The following is a 22,541-nucleotide window of genomic DNA, read 5'->3' as shown; positions in this document are numbered from 1 at the left end:
GTGAGCAATGGGCTAAGTTTTTTACAACCGAGTATTTATTTACTTAGGTTGTTTAGACACAAAGATGGAAGCGTTTATATCTTCATGGATTTGGTAAAGTTCTTTAATTTTTCCATAATTACAAGTCTGCTGGATTTGCTAATTTATTGCTTTGAATACTAATCTGCTGGTCTTGCTGCTGTTGCATGTGAATTCTGATCTGGTGGTCTTTAGAATTTCACTTCCATCTGTGTGTTTCTCCTCTGTTTGCTTCTGTTTAGAGCTAAAATGACATTTCCGCTCCCAACTTTGAACTAAAGAACCTAAGGACTCATTTGATTCTTATTACATGACTAATATACATAGTTTTAACTTTCTAAAACTCATTCGAATCTATTTATGCACATTTAAGGCTCATTAGGTCGTTATAGGTCATGTTTAGAGCTAAAATGACATTTCCGCTCCCAACTTTGAACTAAAGAACCTAAGGACTCATTTGATTCTTATTACATGTCTAATATACATAGTTTTAACTTTCTAAAACTCATTCGAATCTATTTATGCACATTTAAGGCTCATTAGGTCGTTATAGGTCATGTTTAGAGCTAAAATGACATTTCCGCTCCCAACTTTGAACTAAAGAACCTAAGGACTCATTTGATTCTTATTACATGTCTAATATGCATAGTTTTAACTTTCTAAAACTCATTCGAATCTATTTATGCACATTTAAGGCTCATTAGGTCGTTATAGGTCATGTTTAGAGCTAAAATGACATTTCCGCTCCCAACTTTGAACTAAAGAACCTAAGGACTCATTTGATTCTTATTACATGATTAATATGCATAGTTTTAACTTTCTAAAACTCATTCGAATCTATTTATGCACATTTAAGGCTCATTAGGTCGTTATAGGTCATGTTTAGAGCTAAAATGACATTTCCGCTCCCAACTTTGAACTAAAAAACCTAAGGACTCATTTGATTCTTATTACATGATTAATATGCATAGTTTTAACTTTCTAAAACTCATTCGAATCTATTTATGCACATTTAAGGCTCATTAGGTCGTTATAGGTCATGTTTAGAGCTAAAATGACATTTCCGCTCCCAACTTTGAACTAAAAAACCTAAGGACTCATTTGATTCTTATTACATGACTAATATACATAGTTTTAACTTTCTAAAACTCATTCGAATCTATTTATGCACATTTAAGGCTCATTAGGTCGTTATAGGTCATGTTTAGAGCTAAAATGACATTTCCGCTCCCAACTTTGAACTAAAGAACCTAAGGACTCATTTGATTCTTATTACATTACTAATATACATAGCTTTAACTTTCTAAAACTCATTCTAATCTACGTATGCACATTTAAGGCTCATTGGGTCGTTATAGGTCAACAACGTACTTAATTATCTCTATAGTCTGCAACTATATCTTTTAATTTTATGCTTCAATGGAATGTAAAGACAATATCGTGAGTGTAAACTTTGGTACTCATATATATTTTCCTTCCATGCAACTTGCAGGCTAGGGATCGAGTCGATTGGAAGAAAGTCAACACGACCTTACTTAAGGTTTGTAATGCATGATCTAAAGGGACCTAAGTGGCTGGATTAGAGACATTTGTTAGATTAGCTCTCTAGCCTTTTGTCTTTAGTTGTTAATATTAGTTGTAATTTGTTAGACTAGCTAGGTGTTTAAAAATTGTAAACATACGTACTATATATACGCTTTGCTCTGTTGGGTTAATATAAATGAAGTTAATGTAATGATTTATTTATCAAAGATAAGCAGATTCATACCTTTGCTATTTTGGTGTTGATTGGGTACAGGTTTCAATACTCAATGGAGTATATATCTAGTTGTGGTTATTGCCGCCTATTTTATATTTTAAAAGAATTTGGAAAAAAAAAAATTAATGTTGTTGAAGGGGGCTTTTAATGTACGCCTCAACAACATATGAACTTTTGGCGCAAAAATAAGGACCTGTTGAGGGGGGCATTTAAGAAGTGAGCCTCAACAGAGGAGGCTGTTGAGGCGGGCTTCTTAAATGCCCCCCTCAACAGGTCCTTATTTTCGCGCTTTCTGTAGAGGTTTTTGAGGCGGGCTTTTGAAAGCCCCCCACAACAGATCACCTGTTGAGGCGAACAAAGCCCGCCTCAACAGATCACTGAGCTGTTGAAGCTACGTCTGTCGCAGCGGGCCTTGTTCGCCTCAATAAACCCAAAATGCCCCCCTCAACAGGTATTTTTTCCACTAGTGCCCGAAGCTTAACTTAAACGGACTCTCGCCGGTAGCCTCCTTGATAGCAGTTCTATTGCACCACAAAATTTCTGGCATAAGATCTGCCCATTTTCCTTTACAGTCTTCTAGCTTCTTTTTCAGTGCAGCTAAGATTTGCTTATTCGCCGCCTCTGCTTGCCCATTGCTCTGTGGGTGACATACTGACGAGTGAGCTAACTTTACTCTGTATAATCCCAGGAAGCATTGTATGGGTGCACAATCAAACTGTGATCCATGATCAAAAACTATTGCCTGCGGCAGCCCGAATCTTGTTATTATATTTTTCCATATAAACTTTTTCACCGGGTTTGCCGTTATTTTTGCTACCGGCTCTGATTCTATCCACTTGGTGAAGTAGTCCACTGCTACTATTAAGAACTTGCGCCCTCCAGCCGCCATTGGGAATGGTCCAACAATATCCATTCCCTATTGTGCGAATGGGATTGGGTTCAGAATGGGCATCAAATCATTGGCTGGCAAGTTTATCACAGCTGAAAACTTTTGACATTTCTCGCACTTTTTTACATCTGCTCGACAATCTTCTAACATTGTTGGCCAGTAATAGCCTTGCCTTTGACAGATGATGGCAAGGGGTTTTCCACCGGCATGGTTCCCACATGTCCCTTCGTGCATCTCTTCGATCAGCCTTGCTGACTCGAATGCTGTCAGGCACCTTAAGAACGGCAGGCTAAATGACTTTTTGTACAACCGTCCCCACAGGATGATGTACCAAACCGCGTCCCTTTTTGTCTTTTTGGCTTCTGCCAAATCTACTGGTAGGGCTCCAGTCTGTATGTATGTTTGGATATTATCGTACCATTCTGAGGTAGTTGTGATGGCCATGACCCGTATTTCCTCCGACTCCGTACTTCGCTTATTCATGACTTCCATCATGACTGTTCTTTTCAAGTCGGCGACATTTGAACTTGCTAACTTTGATAGTGCATCTGCCAGCATATTTTCTGCTCGGGGTACCAGATTAATGCCGAATTTCTCTAGCTGAGCCGACATTGACCTCAACTTCTCCAGGTATTTGACCATTAAAGGTTCTTTGGCCTCATACTCTCCGCTGAATTGACTTGCTACCAGCTGGGAGTCTGTTGTCAGTGTTACTCTTTTGGCATCTGCTGCGAGGCACATTTGGATGCCGGCAATTGCTGCCTCGTATTCTGCCTCGTTATTTGACGCGTTGAACATAAACTTTATAGCATACTCAAAAATGTCTCCTGTTGGCGATTTCATGATTATTCCAGCTCCACTGCCTGTCTGTGCAGCTGAACCATCCATTGACACATCCCATACTTCAGCTTGTACTTCATCTTCTTGGTATGACGCTTCAACTATGAAGTCCGCCAATGCCTGGGCTTTGATTGCAGTTCTTGGCCGGAATTCCAAGTCAAACTCGGACAACTCTATTGCCCATTTTAGCAGCCGGCCTGATGTATCTAGCTTGCTGATGACTTTTTCGAGAGGAAAGTTTGTTAGCACTTCGATTGTATGCGCATCAAAGTATGGTCTTAACTTTCTAGCCGCGATGAGGACTGCATATGCCATTTTTTCCACCAACGCGTATCTTGTTTCTGGGCCGTTTAGCACATGGCTCACAAAATATACTGGCTGCTGCCCTTTGTTTTCTGTTTCGGCTACCAGTACTGCTGCAACTGTTTTTGGCGATGCCGATATGTACAATTGTAATTTTCCGCCCTCTTTTGCCCTTGCTATTGTTGGCAGGTTCTTTAGGTGACTTTTTAGAGCTTCAAAAGCCTCTTGTTCTGCCGGCCCCCATTTGAATTTCTTGTTTTGCCTCAAGGTTGTGAAGAAGGGCATTTGCTTATCTGCCGACTTGCTCACAAATCTGTTTAAGGCGGCCATTTTTCCTGTCAACCGCTGTATGTCTTTTACGCTTTTGGGTTGCGGCAGACTGATGATTGCTTCTACTTTTTCAGGGTTAGCGTCTATGCCACGCTCGCTGACCAAGAAACCCAGGAATTTTCCCGACCTTACTCCGAAGACGCATTTTTTTGGGTTTAATTTCATCCTGTATTTTCTCAAAGTTTCAAAAGTTTCTCGGAGGTCGTTAACATGATCCTCCTCTTTCCGGCTTTTTACGATAGAGTCATCTACATAAACCTCCACGTTTCTGCCTTTTTGGTCGGCAAACACCTTGTCGACCAGCCTTTGATACTTTGCCCCTGCATTTTTCAACCCGAATGGCATCGCCTTATAACAGAAAACTCCTGCATCCGTGATAAAAGCCGCCTTCTTCCTGTCTGATTTATGCAGGCTGACCTGATGATACCCTGAGAAAGCATCTAGGAAACTGAGCATTGCATGGCCGCTAGTAGAGTCTACCAGCCTATCAATCCGTGGTAGTGGGTAGAAATCTTTCGGACATGCTCTGTTAAGGTTGGTGAAATCTACGCACATTCTCCATGACCCACTCGGCTTTTTTACCATTACTACATTTGCCAACCATTCAGGGTAGTCACATGGCTCAATAAAACCTGCCGCCAGCAGTTTATCCACCTCTTCTTGTATTTCTGCCATTTTTTCCGTGGAGAAATTACGTTTTTTCTGCCGTACAGGCCTAACATTTCTGTCGGTGTTTAACCGGTGGACCCTTATCTCTGGATCGATACCAGGCATCTCATCCGCCGAGAATGCGAAGATGTCCGCGTGCTCCCTCAGCAAGCTTATGAGGTTGACCTTCATGTCACTCCCCATTTCTGTACCGATCACGACTGTTCTATCCATATTTCCAACCTCCACCTCGAAATTTTCTGTCAGACCATCTGGCATTGGTCTTGGTGCTGATACCGGCCTCTCATCAAAGTGTTCCATGTTCAGGTCAGTTCGACCTCTTTTTGCGCAGTTCTTCTTTTTTGGCAGTTGTTCTTGTCTTGCCGGCTTAGTAGTTAAGTGTACCTCTTGCCTTGCCGGCTCAGTAGTCAAGTTTACTTCTGGGACCATTCTTCCCGGTGTTCTCAAAGCAGTCAAGTAACAGGATCTTGCCGCCAACTGACTTCCCCTTATCTTTGCCGGCCTTTTCAGGTTCGACATATATATCATTGTCAAGTGATAGGTGGAGACTACCGCCTGCACGTCATGTATGAATGGGCGACCGATGATCACATTGTAGGTCGATGGTACTTTAATGATTAGGAAATCCACTATGAGATCTCGCATTTCAGATCCTTCTCCGATTTTCACCGGCAGCCGTATGCTACCCTCTGGGTACATTGTAGATCCTGAGAAATCGATTACTGGGTAGTTCACCCTTTGAAGCTCGTCCTCTGGTATGTGCAATTGTTTGAAGGCTTCCCAGAAGATGATGTTTGCTGAGCTGCCATCGTCTACCAGTACTCTGTTCACATCGGCATTTGCTATATCGATTGTGAGAACTAGCGGGTCATCATGCGGGAAAATGATGCCTCTGCAATCCGATTCCGAGAACGTCATCACTGGTATGTTGGGTGGGTTACGCCACACTCTTGTGTTATGATAGTTTACCATGTGCCTGTGTTCCTCCAAACTTCTACTGGCGCCGCTTATTGTCCCTCCGTGGACCGGACCGCCAGAAATTACATATACAGGTGGTTTTTTCCCGCCATCTCTCTGTTCTGCTCTGGCACTGGTTTCCGGCTGTTTTTGCTCGATTCTAGGTGGCTGATATCGTCTACCAGTACTCTGTTCACATCGGCATTTGCTATATCGATTGTGAGAACTAGCGGATCATCATGCGGGAAAATGATGCCTCTGCAATCCGATTCCGAGAACGTCATCACTGGTATGTTGGGTGGGTTAGGCCACACTCTTGTGTTATGATAGTTTACCATGTGCCTGTGTTCCACCAAACTTCTACTGGCGCCGCTTATTGTCCCTCCGTGGACTGGACCGCCAGAAATTACATATACGGGTGATTTTTTCCCGCCATCTCTCTGTTCTGCTCTGGCACTGGTTTCCGGCTATTTTTGCTCGATTCTAGGTGGCTGATATGGCTGCTCGATTCTAGGGTATTGTTGTTGATTTTGCTGTTGTGGCCGGTATGAATTGGCAGGGTTTCCCCCCACCGAGTTGTTGTTACCATTTCCTTGCCTCGCCCTATACTGTGAAAAATACCCATTTCTGACCATATCCTCAATGTTGTCTTTGAGGTCTCTGCAGTCCTCTGTTAGGTGGCCGTGCTCATTATGGAAGTCACAAAATTTCTTGACATTCCTTTCCCTACTCTGCATTGGTGGCGGCCTTCTCCAGCCGTCCATCTTGTTGTTTATGTTGTAAATTGCCGTCCGCGGTGTGTTCAGCGGAGTGTAGTTATCAAAGAGTCATCTGGACTCCCTTCTGTCTTGCCGGGGTCTCTGCCCCTGTGGATTGGCATTTCTGTTATTCTGGTTTCTCTGGCTTGCCCCTTGCTGATTATTGTTCTGGTGAAAATTGTTTCCTCCTTTTCCCGCCTGGGGGTTACAGCCTGGATTGTACCCGACATTTCCGCCGGTTGCCACTACCACATTGGAGATCTTCATCATTTCATCCCCCCTGATGTACTCATTGGCCTTGTGCAAGACGTCGCCCAGATTAGTGTATGACTTCCGGCTGAGGTACTTCTTGAATTCGCACTCTTGCATTCCCCTCATCAGAGCCAAAACAGCAACCTCCTGCTGCAAATTGGGAATAGTGATTGATTCGTTGTTAAAGCGGGTGAGATAATCTCTTAACGGCTCTATATCTCTTTGAGCGAACGACATCAACTCTCCCGACGATTTCTTTCTCTTCTGTTTGCTCACAAATCGTGACAAAAACGACGCCTGCAGCTGTCGAAAACTGTATATGGAGTGTGCCTCTATGCCCTTATACCAGCTTGCTGCAACTCCTAAGAGTGTGGATGGGAATACTTTGCACCACATGGCATCAGAATCTGTGTACAACATCATGTGCTGTTCGAATGTGGTGCAGTGATCCTCCGGATCCGTCGTCCCATCGTATCTCCCTGTCGGGATTTTTATCCTTTCCATCCTTTCTTCTAGGATTTCTCGGCACAGAGGAGAATCCTTTGGCATGATTGTCTGCCGTCTAGCTATCTGTAGAACCGGCGCTCTTCGCTCATATTCCGCGGTTGGGACTTGCTCTGTTTCAGGCCATTATGTTTCCGCCGGATCCGAGCGCTTTCTTTTTTCTGGGGTGTTTTCCTGGTTCAGGGCGGTTAGGAGATCCCTAACGGGTAACTGGGGAATCGCCGACCTGGTCTTTCTTAGACTGCCGACTGAACCTGGCTGCTGCGAGGCTGGTAGCTCTGACAAAGCGGCCATCACCGCTGACAGTGTTTTCAATTGTTCTCCCGTGAATACTTCCGACAGGGGAGACAGGCGCTCCTGCAGCGTCTGCTCCAGCGGGGTTTTCGGTTGCTCTCTGGCAGGGCTTTCTATTTCTAACTCATCATCGTCCTCCACTGTGAATTCCTTTTGTGCCGGTATCGAGGTGTTTTTTGTTGCTGGGCTTATAACTGATTCTGCTTGTAATGGATGGGTTGGGTTTAGAAGTGAGGGTTGGAATTTAGAGGTTGTCGCCGGTTGCGGAGTTGTTGCTTTTTCCTGACTTTTCTTTGATTTTTTACCGTCTTTCTGTGAGAGATCCATGCTGACTGTTCTACCGTTTCAAGGGATGAGGTCCCCTCCTTCTAGCGTCAATTGTTCCGGGTGTGGAATGAGAACAGCTGACTGTGGGATGCTGGATTCCTGTTGAGAGTGTCGGTTGGTATCTGCACAACATAATGGATTAACTAGCCTCGGGGGTGGTTCGAGGATCCCCCCTCCGATGCTTAAGTAAGATTACTGAGAGATTAAGAGATGATTAAGAGATGATTAGAGAATAAGAAAGAAGTGTGTTTAAGTGTTTGTGTACCTCATAGCAATAAATGAGGTGCTCCTTATATAGACCAATCCAAAGGTACGATCAGGTAGGTCCCTTGTGGTTAGATAGCGACCTGTTGATAGTGACCCTTGGTTGGTTGTCTTCATGATAATGCCGGTAGGGGGTCTTGCAAATAATGCCGGTAGAGGATATTTACCTAAGATGACCAGATTACCTGCAGGTTAAGTTTACCTACGGGGAGTTCTGCCGGTACCAGGTGGTGCCGGTAGGACACCCCGTACAACAACCTCGAACCGTACTACACCCAGCACAGCCTTTATAAACCAAAACTCGCCAAAAAGGTGATAAACTACCAAGAAAAGGTTCGGATGATGATTCTAGCTCCGTCTTTTCTTTCTATCACAGCCCCAACTCACAGAATTTGGCGTCTTATATTGTTGAACTTAATTGGGAAATTAAGGAGTAATTAGTTACGAATTTGACTCCTCTAGAATATATGTGTCAAAAAATCTTTAGCAAACAAGTGTTCAAGAACAAACCAGGATCTTACTGTTCAAACAGCACGCCAAGGTCATCCATTGCATAACACCATGCCAGCTACATAAACATTTGATAATAAATCAAAGCTATAAGCTCTTACATTGTTTAGCACATCAGTGTACACAAAAAGATTACGACTTATTTGAACAAATCAGCAAGTTCACCATTTTCATACATGGAGGTCAAGATGTCACATCCTCCAACCAATTCCCCTTTGGCAAAAACCTGAGGAAACGTTGGCCAGTTGCTGTAACTCTTTAGTGTCTCCCTTAATCCATTGTTATACTCCTCATCAAGAACATCCACGCTCTCATAATCAACTCCTTGGCTTTCAAGGATCCCAACCACCTTTTGTGAGAACCCACATGCAGGTGCATTTCGAGATCCCTTGATAAAAGCCACAACTTTGTTTTCTTTAACCAGCCTATCAATAAGCTGTTCTAACGGGACTGTTAACTGTACATGGCGTCCAGGGGTTAGACGCAGATCAGGCTTCTTCTTAGGTGGTGGCCGGAACCATGTAGTGTTCCCTGTTTCATTTCCCGGTGGAATCTTTCCTGTGGCTGCTATGTGTTCTTCCATCCATGATTTCCAAGCTTGGGTTAAGGACTCTTTGGTAGGATCGTCAACAACTCCAACCTACATATATTTATTTAAGGTTTTTGAATTAGAAAAATCAACAACAGTTTATCTCATTCCATTGAGAATACAACTTGTACTCCATATTATGCAATATTCCATGGAGCAACATCAATGTATTCCCATAAGCATCTTCTTGCACACACACAAATGCACGTGTCCACTGTAAGCACACACACACTCTCACACATGAACACTGAGTAGGCTGAAATCTAGATTACACGTCTACTTTAAATGGAGTTCTCAAACTGTTCACTAGCTTTGTGCTGAAGTTATAGCCTACAAACTAAATTAATCAGCATAGTAAGACAGAGTTTTAGACCTTAATGTCATCTGGGGAAATAGCATTTAGACAGTATATCACGTGAATCTAAGATAAAACTGTCAGCTCCTGTGGATTTTAGAGCACAAGAAGAGAATGATAATAACTGTCAGCAACAGGGATGGTGGAGAGAATGATTCTAGAGCACTACTTCATTTTAGAGGAAATGAACCTAACTGTGTAGACTAAAAAAGTCTACCTTGGGCACCAAAACGAAACAAGGATGCAAGAGGAGAAACCGAGTAAGTAAAGGAGCTTATGAAGACTGCTGAGAAAAATAAGATTCACGAAGTGATATTAAGGGGTGAAGAACAAAACCAAGAGACAAGAAGGCCAAAATCCCTTGTTTCTCTGTAGTTTTGAAATAGCTTATGTATAAGATGTCTCAGATAACTAAAACCTAGCTGGCTAGCTTCAAGCTTCAGATAACTAAAACACAGTAAATATGCAACCATGTATTCCATATAGAATTTAGTGTCAACATTCTTTCAAAGGCTAACTTATCCAGTTAATGAAGACAAATGGAGTTGTAACTTTTTAGGAGACTGATTCGGATTCTGCCATCTCATTTCTTTTCTTTGTTTAGTTAATTACAAATCATATATTACTCGAAATCCAAATTTTCTATTCTATTACTACCTAAAATGTTTTCTACTCACAAACTAGCCTTTCCATTATTTTTTTACATGGCTCATCCTCGTACAGTACACCATAGTCCTCGAAAGCATCACAACATATTCCTTTTGTGACTTTGTCACTGCATCACTCCCTTTCCCTAATCCTCAGCCTCCTATTCACAACATAACCTCTGCCAATGCCTTTTTGAGCTAAAGCAAAAGCATCACTATTTCATTAAAGGGTTTTTTCTCTATTACAATTATCCTAATCTAAAATACGGGCAGAATTTCGTTCTTAATGTCTCCCGACTACCTTCGCTCAAATGCCTTCCAGCATTAACAGGTAGAGGGTTGAACTAAGGTCTCTCTTGACAAGGTGCACGCACTCTAAGGCCTCCTTCATCCTTTTTTGTTCGAGTTGCTAGATATGAGTGACACGTTTCCCCCAAAAGCATGCTCGCAAACGCATTCATTGTTTTGCATAATGGTTTACGAGTTACAATCATCAAACCGTGGAGCTTAGGCTTCAAACTATAACTAGTACGGATTAGTAATTAATCTGCCCCAATCTCTTGGCAATTTGTACTAGGGGTCTAGGGCATCCTATTCTTTAAATTTTCGCTGTAAATAATACTTTTGAAGGAGATTATTCCAGTAATCACATAATAATCGAATATCTACCACAAATATACAGCAAAAATTGAATTCATATCTTCTATACCACCACCAAATGCATTTTTCTCTTAAATATTCTCAAAAATTAAGCAATTTTAGGCTATAATTACAAAGAGAAGAACACAATTTCTCTAACTTTCAATGAATTACACAGACAAATCAAAATTTCAGAAATTATATCTCTCAATATTCCTTCAAAATTCAACAATCAAGCCAATAGGAAGTACCTTAACAGAGGAACAAAGCTCTGGCACCTTCTTGCGGTGTGAATCAACACTAGCGGCGACATTTCTGGACAAGCCGATAAACTCAAGCTCTCCGTCGGAATTATAAACGGCGTAAACGCCGGAATCTGACGTCAAGCTGTCATCATTTTCCGGCGACAAAGCGATTGAATCTAACTCCGAGATTTTCTTGAGAGCTGAGACGATGGAGAGAGAACGAGGTTTAAGCTTTGCGGTAGTTGCGATACTGCTGCTGTGTTTTAGAGAGAGAAAGTTGGAGGCTGTGAAGGAAGAGGTGTTTGGAAGAGAGAGAAAAGAAAGAGTTGGGAGAGATTTTGAAGTGGTTAATCGAATCGAAAGGGGGATTTTGGGTGTAATTGCGTTTATCGCCGCCATTTTTGGAGACGGGTAGAGCTTGAGGGAGAACCGGAGAAGGAGAAGGAGAAGGAGAGGAAGAGGAAGAGGGTATCGTGTATCCTTTTGATTTATGGTGATATTTGGGTTCGATCGCCTAATTAGGAGTTAGGCCCTCATTTGTGTTTCTTTTTAGGATTATTTACCTTAAACAAGGGTAGACTGGATCATGTTAGGTTCGGCATATGGGATCGTGGCCGTGCTTTTTTTTAAAAGAAAAAATACATTAAAGCTAGGATAGTATTCTCTCAAAATGTTAAGATCGGACACTATTATGCAACTTGACTTGATGTGATTTAAATTCTAAACGGGGGAAAAGAAGTGGTAGGGGTTAATTTGTCTCAAACAAACTTTGTTGTGTCTGAAATTACTTTTCGACCTCAAACGTGGTTTAGTTCTCGTCTAATATAGTGTGCTTAAAAGTTTAAAATATTATAATGAATTTGGAAAACAACATGAGATGGATTATATTAGGAATTTAGGGGCATCTTTAAGTATATATAAATGTAGGGAGTTTTAGAGGGACGAAATAAAGTCGCTAACTCGCTATTGCCAATTGACCTCGGGAACATGACTTTAAGGAGTTCAATATGCTAAGTTTGAAAACGATTTGGACGCAAGGGGGCCAATTTAGATCGTACACAAAAGTGGAGCTTATCATACATACATTGACGGAGCCACGTGGGTGCAAAGGGGGTCCACCGACCCCGAAAGAAAAATTGAAAAAAAAACTTATAGATGAGAGATAAGAGACATGTTATAATATAGAACTAATCTCTTAGGCGATACTAAAAAAACCAGCTCTACACATAAGACACCGCGCATAACTATGGGATAAGCCTAAGAGACCAAGCCTTAGAAACAACCGGTCTCTTAGAGTTTTGAATAACTGAACTCCATCCCATTTAACTTCAAATCAAAGAGACCAGTAATTTAAATACCTGCTCTCTTAAATCAAGTTATTCTTTCCACCCCGCAAACGAAACCGTAAATAATACATTGTAATAATTTTGTAGGTATTTGATTGTAATATGAATATTTATTAATTTTAGGACGATACATTTATTTTGGTATATATTGTGTGTTGTGGAAGATCACCAGACACAACACTCTAAAAATCCTGGATACGCCACTGCCGTCACCCCGAAAAAAAAATCTTGGCTCCGCCACTGCATACACATGTTATTTTTTTGCACATTGATATGTTCGTTTAACCTAAGTTCTCAATTATATGATTTAAAAATGGTTAATGTAATGCATGATTTTGTGAAAGTTTTAAATAATTAAGTAAGCAAAGGAAGATATATCGAGCCCGAACTTTATTAAGGATATATCAAGGAGATATCATCTCCTTGATTATAGACTGAGAATCTATTAATTGATTGATACAATCAATCAGAATAACTTAATTGATTTGAACATGTGACTTTTGTGTCACGTTGGCTCTGATACCATGATAGAGTTATGAGAAAACTTGATTGTATTGATGTTTATGAAGGAGTATTTATAGGGGGTTTTATTTGACGTCTTATTCCGCTAAAAACGTCCTCATTTTAATGGTGAAAGTACGTGACTACCCTTACAAAAATTACCTCCCTCCCTCCCTTTCCCTCTCACCTCAACCCTTCCTGCAGTCAATCTCCACCACCATTAACACTTGCTCCCTACCGTCAATCAGCACCACCACTTCACACACCGCACCGCACCACACCTCAACCACCACCACCACTGCACACACCGCACCGGAACTTGCTAGGCTCTGGTTCTGCGCCCCGTCGTTGCGTCCCCGCCGGTTGCGAAGTCGTCAATTCCCTTCCCGTCGCTGCTCCTGCGCCGAAGAGGAAAAGAAGAAGCAGAAACAGAGAGAAGCAAAGAGGAAGCACGACGAAAAGGAACTAGCCGGAGATGCCGCCAAAGGGGTCGACTATAGCCCCGCCGTCCCAACCACCGCCTGCGACTCAACTGCGTTTGGTTAGATTTTTTTTTTTTAATCTGTAGTTGCTCTGTGCCGCCCAGAAATGGCGGCGAGAGCCATGGTTGTACCGCCTTGGAATAGCGGTGGTGACCATGGTTCAGCCGCAGATCTTGAGTGGCTGAACCATGTCGGCGCCACCATAACAGGGCGGGACGACCATGGTCATTGCTACCATTGCTGGGCGGCATCTGTAAATTATTAAACAAAAAAAATTGAATACGAAAATGATTTTTTAAATTTTCAGAATTACAAAAATATTACTCCTGGGAAAAAAATTAGTGTTTTTAAATGATTTTTAAAATTTTCAGAATTTTACAAAAATATTAGAAAATGAAAAGAGAATTTTAAAGAAATATTTTTTAAAAAAAAACACAGGCCATAGAAGCGAAATAAACGATTTTTTTTCAAAAAAAATTTGCCCTGCCGCCCAGAAATGGCGGATGCTAACCATGGTGGCACACCCAGAAAAAGCGGCTGAGCCATGGTGGGTTCCGCCATTTCTGGGCAAGCCACCATGGCACGTCATCGCCAATTCTGGGCGGCAATGAAGTTACAATTTAATAAATAAAAAATTGGTTCGTGAAAGAGATGGTTCGTGGTGGTGCGTGAAGGCGATGGTGGTGTACGGTGATTAGCTGCGTGAAGACGATGGTGGTGCGTGAAGATGATGGTGGTGAACGATGATGAAAGGTGGCAGTGAAAGGATGGTGCCATGGTGGTGCAGGGTGATGAAAGGTGGGAGTGAAAGGTGGCGGTGGTGGGGATGGTTACGGGGCTGCCGAATTTTTTAGCCGGAAAATATTTTCACATACCGGAGTAAGAGGGAGGGTGAAAGGTTGTGGCAAAAAACTAAGAGGTATGGTATAAGGTCACAAAGGTCCTTTCATGTAAAATACGCGGACGTTTTTAACGAACGAGGACGTCGAATAGCGATACACTATTTATAATATCCTTAGAATACTACAAAGTCAATAATGAACATAAATGAGAAGATTACAACTAACTATATATATATATGTGTTAGTAAATACATTAGAATAAAATCTATACTAAATTAAGTTATTCTGATTGATTGTATCACTCAATTAATATATTCTCAGCCTATAATAATCAACAAGATGATATCTCCTTGATATATTATCCTTAATAGAAGCGAATTCATTTTCTAATAATTCTCGAAACTACCGTCCACGTAATTAACAAAACCAGTCTAACTTTTTTTTACGCTTCAACACTATATCGCCATTCGAATTGGCGATTTATACCCGGTAAATCGCCAATTCAAATGGCGATTTACTATTTTTTATGGAAAGTCAGTAATAACTACTCCCCAAAGCTTGCCAACTCTTCCATTTGAAAATTCGTCAAATTTCTCAAACACCACTCACCGTACCTTCCTTCGCTGGCTCAAACCTACGTTGCGTACCACTCGCCTGCTTTCATCGGAGTCGCCGCACACATGCTCGCCCGTCTACAGTTGTCGTCGTACCTCGTTTCCGGCAGCAGTGGCTAAACGATATGTATTGCCCTAATTTTGGTTTTTTTTTTTCTTTTCAAATTGATGTATGAAATTGTAGTAGATTGAATCAAAATTGATACTTTGTGGGTTAAGGGGTTAAAATCTGAATGATAACATGATCATGAAGGTTGGAATCATACGAAGGTTGGAAGCAGAGTTAAGATAAAGAATGGGTCTCACCCTTTGAGTTTTTCACCCTTTGGGACCTACACCTTTTTTTTCACCCTTTGGGACCTCAAATTTATTTTCCGGCAAGTTAACTCACCGTTAACTCACCTTTAACCCACAACATAAATTTTTTTAAAAACAATTTAAAACATTCAATTAAAATCTGAAAAGTTTACATTGAATTAAATAGTCCAAAAAATAACCATTGCTGCTTGCTTGTTGTTCCTCTGTCAAATATGCCAAAATAAGTACAACAACTCCTTTTCTTGATGCTCTTAAATAAAAAATACAGCATTGCTTAATTGTTTTAACTAAAAAGTGAAGCTTGCTTAATTGTTTTAACCAAAAAGTGAAGCTTGCTTAATTGTTTTATAGTAATCAGGTTCAGTTTAAGCAAAATTAGGGTCAACCGCAAGCTTGAAGCAAAATCAGGTCCATCAAGTTTGAAGAACTCAGCAGAATCAGTAGGTTTGTAATCAGGTCAACAAGTTTCAATAAAAGAAGTTGAAGAACTCCACATAATTCAGCAAGTTTGGCCTACATTTCAAGTTTGAAGCCTACATTTCACAACTGCAAGGAAAGAAAATGAGTGATTACTCGGTGGTTTTTTGCCATTGTAATAAGAGAGTAAAGAAGAGGGTTTCAAGAACCATTAAACATCTATTCATAAGGTTATTAATATGTGAGAATAAGAATTAGAAGAAGAATAATTTTTTATAAGTTGTATTTTTATTTGCTTTTTCTGGTAATTATTTCACTAATTAAGTATAAGTGAGGTAACTTACTTGATAATGTAAGCCTCCATGGTCTGTAATTATTGATGAATTTCCAGCTTGATCATGTGAAATTGTTGATGCAACACTTGTTTGTGATCCAAATGTGTTAATGAACTACCAAGTTATTTCAAATGGTGTTAGTATAATATAATAAACCTTGTTGCAAATTTATAATTCATGAAATATTTTAAGTAATGAAAAAAACTCGATTAAACGAAGACACGGTAAAACAAAGACACAAGTATTTGAGCTAAAACGAAGAATCGATACAAACACTCACCATAGCATGCCTTTGAAAGCCATTGGTATAAGTGTAAATCCCAACACCTCTGTTGTGCATTAGTACAAATGTATGTGAATTCTGAGTTGGTGCAAACCACTGCTGCATTCACATACATTGGTTGCTTCCCCTTAGCTTGTTTCTTCTGTTTTGGAGCAACTGAAACCCCTACTTCAATTCTGCTTGATATGTTGTTGTTTCTGCTTGTGCTGATTGAGTAGTTGTTTTGTTGTTGTTGTTGTCTTCTTGGCTTTTGTGTCCATAAGAATAGGTGGTCCAGTTGGTACCTTAAGAGGCATAGAACACTTCCTCTTATTGTACCCCACCTCCACACAGTTAGAACACTTGTGAGGCAGACCCTTCTTGCTCAATTTGATATTATCTTGCACATTTTCTCCAACTGATGGCTTTCTCTTCACAGTGGGTCGATCTTGCAACTTCTTACATCATGGTGCTTTGATTGGTTCTTACATGGATGCTGCTCTAAAGGAAACAAATAAGCTTTTAGTAAGTTTCCTTTGAATACCAGTGACAAACATAATTTGAGGGATGATCCATCATCTTCCATATTGTTGTAACAACATGGTTGCAAGGCACACCACTTAGTTGCCAAGCATTGCAACTACATGTTCTATTGAGTAAAATAACAACATACCTAACTTGAGTTGCTCCTTCTCTAACACCATAAGAAAAGTGTCCATCCCAGGAAGCTAGCCATACTCGGGCATCAAGCTTCGCTTTCTCTAGCCATTTCTGAATTCTAGCTAGGACAGATTAGTATATCCTTGTTAGCAATGAAGTCCCTTTCCATCACTGACTCCCTTATGTCTTCGAGCATTGTTACAATTGGCTTGTGCCTCGAGGACAAGATATACGCATTGAAAAATTCATTCATATTGTTATCAATACAATCACATGCAGATTGTGATGTAAAAAAAGCCCTAATCCATTTCGTATGATTCATTTTTAGTAGATCATCACCTGCTTCCACTTTGATAACTTTAAAGAAATCCATGTTTGCATTGAAATCAGCCATCGTTGAGTTCTTTGCTATTTTCCAGAAACCTCTTATGTACGCTAACCCACCACCATATACTTGTCTGGAATTGCAGTACACATGCCTTGCACACACTCTTGTTTCAGCTGATGGCCACACAATGGATATGGCCTTCAACAATCTCATTTTTTGGTCTGACATAATTGCGTAACCCTTGCCATCATGAGTATCCAGATAATTTGCAAGTAATTGCAAAAACCAACCCCAACTATTTGTATCCTAACATCTACACAAGCCCAAGCAATAGGGAGCATCTGATTATTACCATCCCGTCCCACGGCAATGAGAAGTTGGCCCCCAAATGGACCTTTAAGAAAGTAGCCATCAATCACAAACAACCTTCTACAACCAACAAGAAATCCTATCTTTATAGCATCAAAACATATGTATAATCTTTCATACACGTTATTATTCAACTTAAACTTAATCGTGTTCCTCGGATTTGATCGCTTAATTTCCTCTACATACTTGTACAACAATGAATATTTCTCATTGTACTCTCCAAGTATGAGGTTTTTAGCTTTCCTCCTAACCTTTAAATCCATCTACAAAGATACCCTTATAACATGCTCCGTCCAAATTGTCTCGACTATTTCTCTGCATCTCAAATAAGGGTTTACTTTGAACTTGTTGTGGTATGTTTTAGAAATACATACAACTCTCATCTTCTTCAATGTTGCTAACCCACCATAATTATGTACTGGAATAGGAGCTTTAATAGCCATATTACCTTGCCCTCGATGACAGGAAGCCCATATGTAGAAAGGACACTTGTTAGTACTACAACTAGCTCCCCTTTTCTTGGCATCATTCTTTGTGAACCAAACATCCCTGCCTGTACGCACATAGTAGTTGGTAATAGCTTTCCTGAACTCAATTGAATTTTCAAACTCCATACCTAGGTAGAAATGATTTCCATCACATGCCCTAAGGGTAAGCATATGATTTGAATTAGTTACCAATTTAGATTTCTTCTTAGGTGGCTGTTGAGGAACAAGAAATCCGCACTCTTCATCTCCTGAGTTCATGGGGATATCAAGCTCACTCTCATCACCGTCACATTCTTTTAATGGATTCAGGCTACTCCAAGCAGCTAACCTATTCATACTCTCGACTTCATTAAGGAATGCCTGCTATATCTTCTTCGCATCTGTTATTTTCTTCCTAGCATCCTTCACTTCATCATCCTCATTGTCACTCCTATCCTCATCATAGTATATCCATGTACTCTCATCAGTATTCAGATTCTCATTAGGTTGATGCTCAGTAGTAAAGGGTCATCGGGTTGCTGATCAGTACTGAAATGTTCAAAAGCTTGTTGATCAGTACTGAAATGGTCAAAATATTTTTGATTTGTATTGTGTTGTTGCTCATAAGATTGCTGATATGTATTGTGCTGTTGATCAGTACCTAACCAAGAATTATGTTGCTACACTGTCTGGTTGTTAACCCCATAACATAACCAAGCACTACAGCCCTACCCTGTCTGATTGTTACCCTAACTGTATCTCAACATCATCTTCCCCATCATCATGCTTTGTGAAGACATCAAGCATTATGTACTTAACCAATCAGCTAAGAAACATAGTGAATATCTTATCATCGTAATTCAGAAACCTACATCATGTCTGAATATGTTTCAAAGGATCACAATAATGCGGCTTTATCACATCTTGATACCCTAATGATTCAATAAGCTTTCTCAAGTGAATAGCATTAAAATTAGGAGGCGGATTGTTTACTATCTTCATAGTGCCACCAGTATATGTCAAATGCGGCTTAAACGCCCACCTACCACCATGATGAAGTACGAGCGTCATTGGAATATCCTCCATTTCCTCAATTTCTACAATAAATAACAAAAAAAAAATCATAAGCTAGGTAGTAAACAATAATACACTATATAACTTGATAAATAAAGAGAGTAAACAAGAAAACATGATCGTTTAGGTTAAGGTCAACTTAGATCCATTTAAGTCAACTTAGGAAAATTTAGGTAAAACTTAGGTAATTTTTGGTCAAAACCGTTTAACTTAGGTAAAAATTAAGGTAAAACTTGATCATCTAGGTGATTTTCGGTCAAAATCGGTCAACTTAGGACAATTTAGGTCAAACTTGATCGTTGACGTAAATTTTAGTAAAAATCTGTCAACTTGGGTAAATTTAGGTAAAACTTTATCATTAAGGTAAATTTAGGTAAAACTCGTCAATTTAGGTCAAACTTGATCGTTTACGTAAATTTAGGTAAAAGCGGTAAACTTAGGTCATTTTAGGTCAAACTTGATCGTTTTCATAAATTTTGGTCAAACCGATCCACTTAGGTCAATTTAGGTCAAACTTTATCTTCTTCCTAAGTTTTAGTCAAAATCGATAAACTTATGTTAATTTAGATAAAACTGGTCAATTTAGGTAAAACTTGACCATTTAGGTAAATTTAGGTCAAACTTGATCGTTTTGGTAAATTTAGGTTAAAGTGGTCAAATTAGGTCATTTTAGGTCAAACTTGAGCGTTTTCGTAGATTTTAGTCTCGCCGCTCAACTTAGGTCAATTTAGGTCACACTTTACCGTCTTCTTTAATTTTAGTCAAACTGATCAACTTAGGTCAATTTGGGTCTAACTTTATCTTCTTCAATTTTAGTCAATTTATGTAAAAAATAATATTTTAAGGAAAGTTTAGGTCAAACTTGACCTTTATGGTAAACTTTGGTCACTTTCTGTAAATTTATGTGAATATAAGTCAAATTGGGTTAAATATGCTTGAAATTTAATTGTTAGTGTTTGAATACTGATGAGAGTACATGGATATACTACGATGAGGATGGGAGTGTAAATATTTAACGGCCAATTTAATTTAATTGGGTTAAATATTCCAGCAAAAATGAAATAATTATTCTGAAAGTGTGGCGTATTTTGGAAATTTTGATATCTTTGAACAACATTAATTGAAAGTGTGGCGTATTTTGGGAATTTTGATATCTTTAAACAATATTGCCGGAAATCGCTCCCTTAATAGGCTTATGCAATTGTGATGATCAATATTGTGTGTGAGTGTGTGTGCAGTGTCTTTTTTTCTTTTCTTTTTTTACAAGAAAAGGACATAGTTATCATGCATTGAGAAATCATTTGTCTGAAGTGACAAGGGGTAATTAACCTGGTAATACATCTACATCTAGAGGAAATCTTTCATCATATCCCCGCTTACACTTCATCCATAATTAGAGAGATTTTTTGTTGGCAAGCAAGTGAGAAAAATTAGAGAGAATTTAACAATGAAGTGAGTTACCTTTTTCTTATATTTTTTATAATGAAGTGAGTTACTTTTTTTTATATATTTTTTATAATGAAGCGAGTTACCTTATTTTAACTTCTCCTATAAAATAAGCAGGTATAGGAATCAAAATACTTATACATTATACAATAGAAAAGTAACTTTGGTTTATGTGTTTTTTAATTAATTAATTGAAATTTATTTCACATGTTCAATAGAAATATAAATCTAACTAACAATTTTTCGTACATATTAAATCGAACTAAATAAACTCCATTCGCCAAAACTTTTATCTTTGGTGTACTTTTTACATCGTTGTTTCACACATTTTCCGTAGAGGGTCTATCAATTTTTATAGATGTGAAATTGATTTCAATTCGCTGGTTGATCTAACTCTAGATGAAAAAATAGATATTTGGTTCAACACCCCTGAAACCTCATCAACGAATCGATTTGTAGTATGCTAAAACTCAATTGGATATAATTCGCTCGAATGGAGAAGATTTACTTTTTCCTGAATGATTCATCAAAATATACCAATAACAAACGCCGAAAGCAAATTTGAATCTGAAAATATGGTAAGACCTCAATCTTAACCATTAGGCTAAGACCTCGTACGAGAAGACTTACTAACAAAACAAATCCAAATGCTGAGAAAAGACTCTATCAATGACACCAAATATATAAAAAATTTTCCCTTTAATCTTTCATTTGAGTTAACGTCCATCACACTTTGATAAACTTTCTTTTGAAACTATAATTTATTAAGGTAAAATCATATCATCTGCCTCTCAAATAGTGATATTAGTAATATAAATAAAACAAGAACAGAAATTAAGTTCAAAAGTTGTGTTTTTGCTAGCTCATTATTGCTGTGTCTTTTGCCTTTTGGCACTTCGCTTAGGTTCCAAGCAAAAATGACTCTACAACTTTACATCATTAATATATTTAACCTCCAACTCCCTAAAAGGGCTAACTAAAACAGATACATATACAAATTAACTATGGACCATTTTTCTCCCTCTTGCATGCCTACGTACAAGAATTGAGGGGAAATTCCCTGAGATATACTCATGTGCGTGCCCGAATTGAATGCTTGGTGCAAAAAATAAAAAATTGAAAAAATAAAAAACGACTTCTCTAAGAAAAGATATTTAAAGGCCTTGTTTTCTTCAACTGATCTGATCTGATTTTTTTAAATTTCTAGTCTGGTATGATCTGAATGTTTTATGTGAGTGGTTTTGCCTTTTTTTGATCTGGTATGATATGATCTGACTTTTTTGATCTGATCTAACAAGCCATAAGAACAAGATGAAAACAACAAAACCAGACAGTTATAGGACATATCCTTAATAAGAATGAGTGGTATGGAATAACCTAAAATGGTTCAACTACTACTACATGTAAATTAAAAAGGTTCTTTAATTTGAGTACGAGGAACCATGTACTCCAAAATTGAAAGTAAGCACAGCATTATTTAGCTAATAATATAAATGTGCATTCTCTTCACCTTAAAAAAAAAAATTAGGTCTAATAAGCTCAAATAAGTTGTTATTAGGTCCTCTCGGGTAAATACGTATCAATCAGTTCAGATAATATGACGTTTCTCTCTCAAGCTTACTCGATCTCTTGCAATTAGGTTTGATCAGGTCCAATACGTTCCAATCAGGCTTGATAATTTTCTATGAGATCAATCTGATTTAATCTGTTCTAATAATTAAGTCCAGGTTGCATCCGTCAAAGAGAACGCCTCTAAATACCCGTGATGATTTCTAAGTAATATATGGATGTGACAATAAAGTTGGGATTACACCAAATTCATTAACTACAAGTAATCAAACATTCTTTTCACACTTTATTTGTATACTAATACTACATTAGTGAATAATATAAATACTGATAAAGACAACAATATTAGGAATTACCCGATA

The 22,541-nt window shown here is 39.1% G+C and overlaps 3 protein-coding genes across 3 annotated transcripts; all 3 read right to left on the bottom strand.

The window, feature by feature from the left end:
* Window positions 1-2,693: 2,693 nt before the first annotated feature.
* Window positions 2,694-6,529, bottom strand: LOC110794887 (uncharacterized). Its single transcript, XM_021999858.1, has 2 exons — window positions 6,338-6,529; window positions 2,694-5,954 (listed from the first exon to the last, which is right to left on the bottom strand). The coding sequence occupies exons 1-2, from the start codon at window positions 6,527-6,529 to the stop codon at window positions 2,694-2,696; spliced, it is 3,453 nt and encodes a 1,150-aa protein (XP_021855550.1).
* Window positions 6,530-6,592: 63 nt separating this feature from the next.
* On the bottom strand, window positions 6,593-7,324 carry LOC110794888 (uncharacterized). Its single transcript, XM_021999859.1, has one exon. It carries the CDS (start codon window positions 7,322-7,324, stop codon window positions 6,593-6,595), a length of 732 nt encoding a protein of 243 aa, XP_021855551.1.
* A 1,409-nt stretch (window positions 7,325-8,733) lies between these two features.
* On the bottom strand, window positions 8,734-11,668 carry LOC110794877 (bifunctional monothiol glutaredoxin-S16, chloroplastic). Its single transcript, XM_021999848.2, has 2 exons — window positions 11,156-11,668; window positions 8,734-9,314 (listed from the first exon to the last, which is right to left on the bottom strand). Exons 1-2 carry the CDS (start codon window positions 11,546-11,548, stop codon window positions 8,814-8,816), a joined length of 894 nt encoding a protein of 297 aa, XP_021855540.1. The 5' UTR covers window positions 11,549-11,668; the 3' UTR covers window positions 8,734-8,813.
* Between the last annotated feature and the right edge of the window lie 10,873 nt (window positions 11,669-22,541).

This window comes from Spinacia oleracea, chromosome 6, assembly GCF_020520425.1.
Source record: "Spinacia oleracea cultivar Varoflay chromosome 6, BTI_SOV_V1, whole genome shotgun sequence".
NCBI lineage: Eukaryota > Viridiplantae > Streptophyta > Magnoliopsida > Caryophyllales > Amaranthaceae > Spinacia > Spinacia oleracea.
The sequence above is the reverse complement of the archived record's forward strand: the minus strand, read 5'-3'. Positions and strand labels throughout refer to the sequence as shown.